This window comes from Anopheles darlingi, chromosome 3 (assembly GCF_943734745.1).
Source record: "Anopheles darlingi chromosome 3, idAnoDarlMG_H_01, whole genome shotgun sequence".
NCBI lineage: Eukaryota > Metazoa > Arthropoda > Insecta > Diptera > Culicidae > Anopheles > Anopheles darlingi.
The window spans coordinates 19,063,967-19,073,966 of record NC_064875.1 but is presented as its reverse complement, the minus strand read 5'-3'; the positions used below and the strand labels follow the sequence as shown (position 1 = coordinate 19,073,966).

Genomic DNA, 10,000 nt, shown 5'->3' with positions numbered 1-10,000 from the left:
CACGTATGACGCAAAAGACCCGGTACTAGGCAACGTTACACCAACGGATAGCTGGCGGTCGTAGCAATACCGCAGTGGTTCTCGCGATTGCGGGCCATCTTTACGTAGCCCTGGTCGCCCCAGGTCGTACCCCACGAGTTCTTCACCAGCCAGTAATCCTCGCCGTCCTCGGTCGTACCGTAGCCCACGGCAAGCACACCATGATCGAGCTGCTCCGAGTCGCACTGCGGTTCATAGTACACACCCTCCGAGTAGAACTGGAACGATTCGTGCGATGCATCGATGGCCACCGAGACCGGTCCGACGGTGGCGAGAGCCTTCTTCAGTGCCTTCTCATCTCCTTGCGGAATGTCGACGAAACCCTTGTCGGTCGCTCCGATGGCCTTCGGATTGTAGTGGCACTCATCATCGATCGCTTCGTACGGGTAGGCCTTCTCCGTATCGATACCCTTGTTATCCTTTACGTACTGGAATGCATTGTCCATCAGACCACCGTTACAGCCATTGTTACCGTACTTCGTCGAGCAATCGACAAGATTTTGCTCCGAAAGTGACACCAGTTTGCCCGTCTTGCGGAAGTGTTGTCCCTCCAGTGCACCGGTAGCCGAGAACGACCAGCACGAACCACAGTGTCCTGCGAAAACAATGATCAACATCGATTAGTCTATTAGATTAGAGTATTGATCTACTAGGCAGCATGCAGATGTGTACGGTTTCCGTACCTTGATCCTTCACCGGCGTAACAGCTCCCTTCTCACGCCAATCGATCGTCGTCGGGACATCTACGTTGGCTGGTTCAATCCAGGTGATTGGTTCTTCGATGGTCATCAACTGTTCACGACCCAGCAATCTGTGTAGCGGGGAGAACACAATTAGCCAAGCGTTTACACAATGTTGCGACATGATCTTGAGTTGATCACTCTGTTGATACTTACTTCGATCCGGCTGCCGCAGAACGGTTGAATCCGTTGAGTGTGTGGACAAACTCCTCGTGCAGCAGATCGGCATACTTGTTAACGCGCAGACGGAACTTTTCCTGGCCGAGGTCATAGCGTTGGTTGTGTTTGGCGATCTTATGCTTATTCTGCACATAAATCTTCATGCGGATCCGCTCCTCTGACTCACTATCGTACTTCTTTCGATGTTGCAGCTGCAATAGAAGCGGAAAAAGGAAGCATTTGTTAAGTGAAACTCATTTGTCTCAATGCTTATGCTTCTACACCCTCCTCTCTCCAGTGTCCACAACGTCGTTGCGATCAGGCTGGTTGACTCAGCATATTGGAAGCGTATATAAACATCTCGCCGGAGAGAATAACCGCATGCGACCAATGCCAACTCGATCGCGTCCACATTATGCTTCAATTGTTGCATTTTTGTGCATGATAAAGCGCAGAGGGCGATGCTTGATAACTCACGTTAGGCTCGTGTGCAGGATATCAAGCGACCATTGATAAATTACATAAAGGCAACCTCTATAGTAGTGAACCATTCTGGCAGTGGACTGGGTTGCTGGCTCAAAAACGCACTACTTGGCAACCTCGCACAACCTTCAGGCGACCGAGCAGCAGGGCAGAGTCGGCACGTGCACGAAATGGAGTGGCGGAAACCAGGAGTCGCTCGGCACTATCATTACAATTTGTTTTTCAAGCCCTCATCTGCGCTGGCCACGCTGCTCTCTGATTCGATCGATGATCGAGAGCTAAGCCAGTGTGAAATGTATAAACATTTGATCCACATGATGATTGGCGCAGCACTCTAACAACACTATAACTACCAGCATCGATCGTCGCATTATCATTTGTCCGTCAATTGAGACGTAAATGAAAATCGGTAATCTTTAAAACCCGTGTTATGTTCCGAAGTAAAGTTGGAATAGTTTGGACCTCTGAAACTCCTTATCAAATAACGCTGTCGTCGTCGCCGTAGCGTCTCAAGGCGATAAGGCGGCTTTGGCATAAAGAACGAGTATGTCGTACTCGATCTGCAACGTTGCGTCATCCGACTCAAAAGGGGGAAAGGAGGCCAGCTTAGAACAAAGAGAAGCCAAACGAAGCGATGATGGTGATGATACGGCGGCACCGGCGATCGTACAGTACCGGAAACCGGTTGGTGTCGGAAAGGAAATCAATGTACCAGCAGCTTCCTCGAGGGTCACACGCCCCGGGGAATATGGACATTTCCTTTAGATACACCAGCATTATCAGCCCTGATGATGCTGTAATTATGCTGCTGCTAGTGGAGGTCGCCCGCAGCTAGATTCTGTCCTTGGCGGCGTTGTGGTCATTTTAGCATGATTTTGTGCTTGATCACTGCCGATGCGTTCGACAAAGAAATGCGTTCGCTCAGCACTGGTTGACTGGCTGTTTGTTTGTTTGTTTCGGTAAAATGTGTTGTTTTTTTCTGAGAATGCAATGATTCATTTAACATTCTGGCCTCGCTACAACAATGTCCCATCGGCTTATTTATCATCCTGGAACGATCTCAACTGTTCGTCATCGTTAGCAACCCCATATGTTTGCTTCGATATCCAGTAACAAAAGAGCGAACCCACTTGCTACCTGAAAGTGGGTTTGTTTTCGCATTTTGTTGCCCTATTTCCTTCGTCAAACCAAATACCTGCGTATCTGATCCCATGACAAACGGGGTTCTTTGTCGTTTGTCGAGAAATCTGAGAATCGCGACACTAGATCGAATTAAAAAAGAAACAAAAAACGAACGACGCCGAAAACAACGTAAATAAATCGTCAGCTGTGAGCGCGCGGGATGGCACAAACACACCCAAAAAACACACCTGCCCCTCACCTGCTTGATTCCGCGGTCCGTCCTCGAAAATGGTACGTTGTTGTTTGTGACAATGAAAAAAGGGGTGTTCAAATTGGTTTGCGTGCGATAACGCCATCGAATCGCGCGTTTGGTCAACGATCTTCAACGGCGATGATGACCTTCCTCTTCTTGGTGGTCGTGATTAGACTTTGGAGATGCTGCATTACTGTTATCGAAAGGGGTGCCATTTTGTGAGCCACAAGGCATCGTCGTGGCCATGTTGCGGCTTTGTTAGGACAACGACGTCCGATGACCCAGAAAAACAAATTTCGACCGCGACCACAGCCGCAGCTGGTCGTTGTACGCCCCTTCTGATAATGCGATTTGGAGCGCTGACCCTGCGCGATTCGGGAAATACGTAATACGCCGCGGTAATCGCTTGGTACGTTTACGCATTATCAGTTCACAAAATGACGCCATACACACGCTAACGGGTATAGCTAAAAAGTGGCGTTTCCTCATTTTTACTTCCCGTTTTGCATCGATTACCATCACTTCCTGAAACACAGCTAAACCGTTGTCTAATCGGTGCTGCTTTCCGTCCGATGCTAGAAAAATTTGCTACCCTCGACATCATTGAACAAAAACTTACCTTAAAAGCGTTCCACTCTTCTTTCACCAGATTAAAAATGGAGACGGCATTGGCGGCCGCCAGGAACGAAACGAGCAGTAGAAACAGCTTCATTGTTAAAATCTCTTTTTCTTCTGTATCGAAGGAAAAGAAAACGAAATTGTTGGTAACGCCAAATCCTAATTTCTCTCAGCAGGCGTCGCCAACGAACACAAAATGTCGTCTTACCGTACTCAGTATTAAGGTGAATCACACTTTAGCTAATTAAAAACGGAACAGAATACACAAATCCACTAGAACGATGAAAGACGAACTTCTTCCCTTGACGATCACGAGTTTTTAATTTTTCAAATGTGAGCGCCGCCCTTATTATATACGGAGAAGGGTTTTGCGCTTTTGTTTACGATTGCGATGCGACGAGACATCGAGTTGTCTCACGTGATGAATCACGCACTAGAGAGGAGCGAAAGAGATAACGCATACGCTCAGGGTTGTAGCCCGGTGGATGGAATAACGAGGATTTGTGACGAAAAAAATTACGTAGTTTTGTGAAAACTTTTGGAACAAACAAAAAGAATTCTTCAATAATGAATACTGCACTGTAAGTGTATGATGAACAATACCACTTAGAAGTGGTCGGCTTTCTTTGTGTTGGCCAAGTCGTCATCCTTTTATTACTCACTCTTTCGATAAGGATATGCACAATCCGCATATCACGCCTTTCTTTGGGAATGTTTGTCTGGCGCGATGACGGCATTTCCTACGAAACGAATGTATGTTTAATCTTCGATGCTAATGAGCCATCGCCTGGCCTGTAGAAATCTCAAAACGTTGATGCGCAACATGAACTTCGAAGCGTGTAATCAGCCCATTACGTCCGGCCTTACAGTCCTGGACACGCGTGATGGGTGCTGGCGGAACTGGACACCGACACCGACACCGATTTCCCATTGTTCCACATACAGGCCGCTGTTTACTACGCTGTCATTCATTGTGCCCCCGGTCCAAGGATTGGCCACATCCGCTTATCGGGAGATGTAGATGAACTCGAGGACCTCCGGTCCAGTCAGTCTGTTCCAGTTTCAATCCGCTTTACACGCACAAGATGAGAAACGTGGATGTTGGATCGTGCCGTCCGCGGAATCACGATAGCATGATGGGACTTGAAAATACTTCGATCAGTTCTTTTTCCCAGAGATAACCATGTGGCGCAGTGCTGTAGATTTATCATAGCTTTATTGTAAAGAGGCTCCAATGAATGAGCAATTATTGTATTTTATATAATTGTAGATTCTCATCCGTGGGTACATTACACCAATGGGTAGTACGCTTTGTTGGCTATACCGCAACTATTGTTGCGATTGCGAGCCATTTTGATGTATCCCTTGATACCCCAGCTTGTTCCCCAAGAATTTTTTACCAACCAAAAGTCCTCGCCCTTTTTAGACGTACCATAGCCGACCACTAGCATGGCATGAGTAAGATTCGTTGCGCTGCACTGCGAATCGTAGTACACACCATCAGCGTAATGCTTGAAAGTATGGTGTCTAGAATCCACGACAATCGAAATCGGTCCCACGGTAGCAACGGCTTTCATGAGCGCATCCTCATCTCCGGTTGGAATGTGCACGTATCCTTTCACTTTAGCACCGATGGCTTTCGGATTGTAAGCACATGGTCCCTCCTTCGCCTGGTACGGATAGCTCTTTTCCGTGTCGATACCATGATTTTGCTCGATATACTGAAAGGAGCGGTATATAGAGCCTCCTTTGCATCCTTTGTTGCGATAATTGGATGTACAATCGACCAGATTCTGCTCCGATAACGATACCAGCTTGTTCGTTTTGCGGAAATGTTGTCCCTCCACGGCACCGGTAGACGAAAAGGCCCAGCAAGATCCACATTTCCCTGCGGGATGATTCGTGAAATGTGCTAGAGTATTGTAGTAGTAAGAGTACCCTAAGAAATAAGCTAACCTTGATTCTTAATCGGCGTAACGGCTCCCTGCTTACGCCAATCAACATTCTTGTGAATAACTACATTGGCAGGCTCCATCCAGGACACCGATTTTCCACCTAGTCTCTGCCTTTCGCCTCTCGTCCTGTTTAGTTGGGGCATAGGTGAATGCAATGCTTACTGCTTTTAGTATTTACGCTTTTAGTTACCTATTCGACAACCCATCCTTGTATGTACAGTATGTGTCCACGTATTCGGAGTGAAGCAAATCAGAAAACTGGTTCAAACGAAGACGAAACGATTCCAGACCTCGATCATATCGCTTGTTGTGTTCGGCAACCTCTAACTTGTTCTCCATGTAGATTTTCATACGAATCCGATCCTCTGCTTCACTTTCGTAGCTCTTTCGATGTTCCCGCTGCACATGCGAAAGAATAAATCGTTGTAGTATCCTTTGGGAACCTTTGTAGGAATGGGTCACAACCAAATCAACTTTACTTAACACATTACTTTGTATGTTTCCCATTTTTTGCCCACCACATCAATGTCGGAAATGGCGCTGTAGGCGGTAATAATCAGTAGAAGAAGTTTCATTTTTGAAACCCTCGCACCAAAATGAGCACTTACAGAAGCCCCGACTCGGTGGCGACTAAAGAAATCAGAAGCCAGAGCAGCTCATTTTATCATCTGGTTCTGCCTCAAATGTACATAATTTGGTTAGTCGTTATGTTCTTCTACGTTTCTTTTTCTTTGTGTTTTAGTGATAGAGTATACTTGGGTAAAAGTACGCGTGAAATGAGGCTATGGACTAGCATTTTCGAAAGAGAAGATAAAACTAGTATCGTGCAATCCTGCAAAAGTGTTGACTTACTCAGACCATCAAACGTTAGACATTATTTTGTGCAAATATTACTCAAACATCATTTGGTTGAGAATTGCAAAAACCAAGTACAACCACTATTTCCAACCTCTAATCGTATACATACGTATATAATATTCAAAATCTCCGTCTAGAGCCATTAGTTGAGGGCCGATAAGGACATCTAACCATCAACTAAAGCATTTGCTCCCCAAGATCCTAATCAGTCCGCTACACAAGCAACCTACTGTCCAAAAAAATGCCTCAAATGCTGTATGAATCGTCGAATTCAATTTTTCTAACTCTTAACAGGCGTCTTCTAACCGTAGGTGGATTTTAACATTTTTCTTACAGGTTTCTCAAACATAAAACATTGAAATAATTACCAGCCGATAGATGTTGGCGCATGTACAATGCTGATTTATTCGTCATTGCTATGTTTGCCATGTTGTGTACTACCCAAAACACTTTGGGTATGTTTCATAGCTATAAATGTAGCTTGATAATGTTGTGGCAGCTGATAAAGTACTTCAATACGTTGCTTTTAACATATAGATGTGTTACTGTGCTGTTGACTCTGAGTCACGTGTGTATTGAACCGTTTATTGTTTCCTGTACCGTTTGAGTGGTACGTATGATATTCAGTGTTACACTGTTTAAGAAATGGTATATTATACGTATGGGAAGAACGCGTAAGAAGCTATACCGCAATTATTGTTTCGATTGCGAGCCATTTTTACATAGCCCTGGATTCCCCACCATGTGTCCCACGAATTTTTCACCAACCAATAGTCCTCACCCTGCTCCGTTGTACCATAACCGACCACCAGCATGGAATGGGTCAGTGAAGAAGGGTTACACTGCGGTTCATAGTACACACCAGCACCGTAACTCTGGAACGATTTATGACCCGCGTCCATAGAAATGGCAATCGGTCCGATGGTGGCAACGGCTTTCATGAGCGCATCCTCATCTCCGCTTGGAATGTAACCGTAGGTTGTGATCCTGGCTCCCACTGTATTCGGGTTGTAAGCACATGGTCCCTCCTCCGCTGTGTACGGGTAACTTTTTTCCGTATCGATACCGTAATGGTAGATGTATTCGAAGGATTTGGGATTATTACCTCCATTGCATCCATGGTTTCCGTAGGGAGTAGAACAATCGACTAGATTTTGCTCCGAAAGTGACACCAGCTGGCCTGTTTTGCGGAAATGTTGTCCCTCCAGGGTACCGGTAGTTGAAAAGGCCCAGCATGAACCGCATTGTCCTGCGGGATATATCATTCAATACATGGTTAGCTTCACATACTGCGCTTGATGTCAGCCCTGTCGAAACACTGGCCAGTACCTTGATTCTTAACCGGAGTAACTGCTCCCTGTTCACGCCAATCTACAGTTTCCTGCACCTTTACGTTAGCAGGTGCTATCCAGGATACATGTGTTCCGCGTAGCGTCTGTCTTCTGCCTGGTAATCTGTTTATTGGTTTATTCGTCAGTGATACTAATGCAAGTTGGTATTTAGTATCGCTTTGTTACCTATCAGAGAACGTTTTGTTGTATCCGCAGTATAAGTTTACGTATTCGGAATGAAGCAAATCAGAAAACTGGTTCAAACGAAGACGAAACGATTCCAGACCTCGATCATATCGCTCGTTGTGTTCGGCGATCTCAAGTCTTTTCTCCATATAGATTTTCATACGAATCCGATCCTCTGCTTCACTTTCGTAGATCTTTCGATGTTCCCGCTACAGATGTAAAAGAAAAAAAAACGATATCCTTAGAAATTGCTCGTTCAATCTGGTTTACTTTTAACTTTACTTTATATGCCTTCCATTCTTGGTGCACCACGTTTAGGACGGAAATGCCGGCAGAGGCCGCCGCAACGAGGGAAACGATCACTAGAAGAAGCTTCATTATTGAAACGTTCTCACTTTTTACTTCAACACATACAAAAACTTGGCTCGTTACCGACTGAAGGTTCTCAATCGAGAGCAGGCTTTTTTAAACGGTTGTAGCGAACCGCAGGTTTTGGATTCATCATGCTTCGAACGGAAAGTAGGACCACAAGTGGTTTTTCCTTATGATTCACTGTACATAATTACCGAATATGAATTACCGAAATTTCTTTCGCAGGAAGCATGAACTTATCGTTATGCTCCCTAGTTTGTAACTAAATGTAAACGAAAGCAAACTGGTACAGCCACTGTACGCTGTCGCAAACATTACTGATGATTCAGAACAATCGCGGACTGTACTGATAATTCGCTGTCGATTCTCTTTGTTAGGAGAGTAGCTGTTACATGCTCTAAATATAAAACATTTAAATAAGAACCACCAGCTGATTGCGTATCAAAAATGTTCGTACATATGTATATATGAAGTTTATTTGGACCTTAGATAAGTTGATGAATTGTTTTAAACTAGAACTTACGACAGAGCGAAAAAATGGTAGAAACCATATAATAGAACCCATTCCTATCCTCCTGTAACATTACCACAGAGGTGGATGAATTAACTAAATGGGTACAGACTAAACAGCAAATAAACACAAAATAATTCCCTTCGGGTGCAACGCGCTGCGGACAGCTCTCTGGTGTCCGAAGCCGAAGGGAACATTTCGGCACCATCTTGATTCATTTTAGGTCCCATCGGATAGATGAGAATTAGCTAGGACTTTACTGCATTAGATAAGGCAGAGGAGAGCGTTCCTGCTGCTTGCTGGTGTTTCGACTTAGGCTCTAGGATCATCGCAAAACCGATCTCGTAAATCATAAAAACTCGAGACTGTGAAGCTAACCACAATGAAAAGGAGAAAGGGATAAACAAAAAAAAAAACAACTCAGGTTCCTCTGCGGATCCTCTTGACACCTGCTTTACTCAGCGTTTGCATCTGGGTGTCGTTCGAGCAGCATCGCAACACCCTGTCCTCCGGCAGCACAAGCCGCCACTACGCCAAGTTGTCCATTTTCGCGCACCAACCGGTTTGCCTACAGGACGAGAAAAGACAACAGAGATGAGAATGCAGATTGGTTTGGTTCTGTACGCCAATGGGGAAGTGGGACCTACCGTATGCATACACAAACGAACGCCTGTAGCAGCGAATGGATGACCGATCGAGAGCGAACCGCCCCAGTTGTTCCACTTGGACATATCGGGTGTACCGAACTTGGCGTCCAGTCCGAGGTAGTTCTTGCAAAAGTAATCCGAATCGAGGGCCTTCAGATTGGCAATGATTTGTCCCTGTAACGAGCAGCAGACATTTAGTGTGTGTGTCCGGTTTCGGGACGATCGGTTATCGTTCTCTCTTACAGCAAATGCTTCGTGGATCTCCCACGAATCGATGTCCTTTAGCGTGAGGCCCGCTTTCTTCAGCAGCTTAGGGATACCGTAGGCCGGCCCGAGCAGCAGCTGATCGATGGGATCTTGCGATACGTACAGGAAGTCGCGCAGGTACGCTTTCGGGCGCAGGCCAAGCTGCTTCGCTTTCTCTTCCGTCATAACCAGGCAAGCCGATGCACCGTCGGTAAGGAAGGACGCATTAGCGGCCGTAACGGTACCGTATGGTTTCACGAACGCTGGCTTTAGCTTCGCCAAAGCCTCTTTCGATGACACGCGAATACCATTATCCTTTTCGATCGTCTTATCCACGCCCGATACTTTGAACGGCACCAGATCAGTGAAGTAGCCCTTCTCCTGCGCCTCCTTTGCAAGTGTGTGCGAACGGAGTGCGTAATCGTCCTGCTCCTGACGGGAAGCGTTAAAGGCCGCAGCCAGGCGATCGGCGGAATGGCC

The 10,000-nt window shown here is 46.0% G+C and overlaps 3 protein-coding genes across 4 annotated transcripts in view; all 3 read right to left on the bottom strand.

Moving 5' to 3' along the window:
- The window catches only part of LOC125957111 (procathepsin L-like), a 4,029-nt gene extending 247 nt beyond the window's left edge, over window positions 1–3,782 (bottom strand). The window contains exons 1-5 of one of the 2 annotated variants that reach the window (XM_049689555.1): window positions 3,623–3,782; window positions 3,416–3,528; window positions 936–1,150; window positions 723–850; window positions 1–634 (exon numbers count right to left, since the gene is read on the bottom strand). The exon at window positions 1–634 is cut by the window's left edge and continues 247 nt beyond it. In XM_049689555.1, coding sequence (XP_049545512.1) covers window positions 36–634; window positions 723–850; window positions 936–1,150; window positions 3,416–3,508 — 1,035 coding nt within the window. In that variant the 5' untranslated portion in view covers window positions 3,509–3,528; window positions 3,623–3,782 and the 3' untranslated portion in view covers window positions 1–35. The remainder of the gene's footprint in view (window positions 635–722; window positions 851–935; window positions 1,151–3,415; window positions 3,529–3,622) is intronic. The other variant, XM_049689556.1, reaches the window with a different exon arrangement.
- Window positions 3,783–4,702: 920 nt separating this feature from the next.
- On the bottom strand, window positions 4,703–8,351 carry LOC125953685 (cathepsin L-like). The gene is made up of 9 exons (XM_049683393.1): window positions 8,027–8,351; window positions 7,745–7,953; window positions 7,557–7,681; window positions 6,887–7,476; window positions 6,796–6,821; window positions 5,861–5,999; window positions 5,560–5,768; window positions 5,371–5,495; window positions 4,703–5,302 (listed from the first exon to the last, which is right to left on the bottom strand). The coding sequence occupies exons 1-9, from the start codon at window positions 8,120–8,122 to the stop codon at window positions 4,704–4,706; spliced, it is 2,118 nt and encodes a 705-aa protein (XP_049539350.1). The 5' UTR covers window positions 8,123–8,351; the 3' UTR covers window position 4,703.
- Window positions 8,352–8,568: 217 nt separating this feature from the next.
- LOC125958377 (trifunctional enzyme subunit beta, mitochondrial) overlaps window positions 8,569–10,000 on the bottom strand; it is a 2,870-nt gene continuing 1,438 nt past the window's right edge. Inside the window, exons 4-6 of the mRNA XM_049691667.1 lie at window positions 9,518–10,000; window positions 9,275–9,448; window positions 8,569–9,195 (exon numbers count right to left, since the gene is read on the bottom strand). The exon at window positions 9,518–10,000 is cut by the window's right edge and continues 39 nt beyond it. Of these exons, the coding sequence (XP_049547624.1) occupies window positions 9,082–9,195; window positions 9,275–9,448; window positions 9,518–10,000 (771 nt within the window). The 3' untranslated portion in view covers window positions 8,569–9,081. The remainder of the gene's footprint in view (window positions 9,196–9,274; window positions 9,449–9,517) is intronic.

Excerpts from the sequence above, each read along its gene's own strand:
- LOC125953685 (XM_049683393.1), bottom strand. The coding sequence starts at position 8,122 with ATGAAGCTTCTTCTAGTGATCGTTTCCCTCGTTGCGGCGGCCTCTGCC. Across the intron at positions 7,954-8,026 it reads AAGAATGGAAGGCATATAAA|CGGGAACATCGAAAGATCTA; the intron begins GTAAAGTTAAAA and ends TTACATCTGTAG. Across the intron at positions 5,303-5,370 it reads TACGCCGATTAAGAATCAAG|GGAAATGTGGATCTTGCTGG; the intron begins GTTAGCTTATTT and ends ATCATCCCGCAG.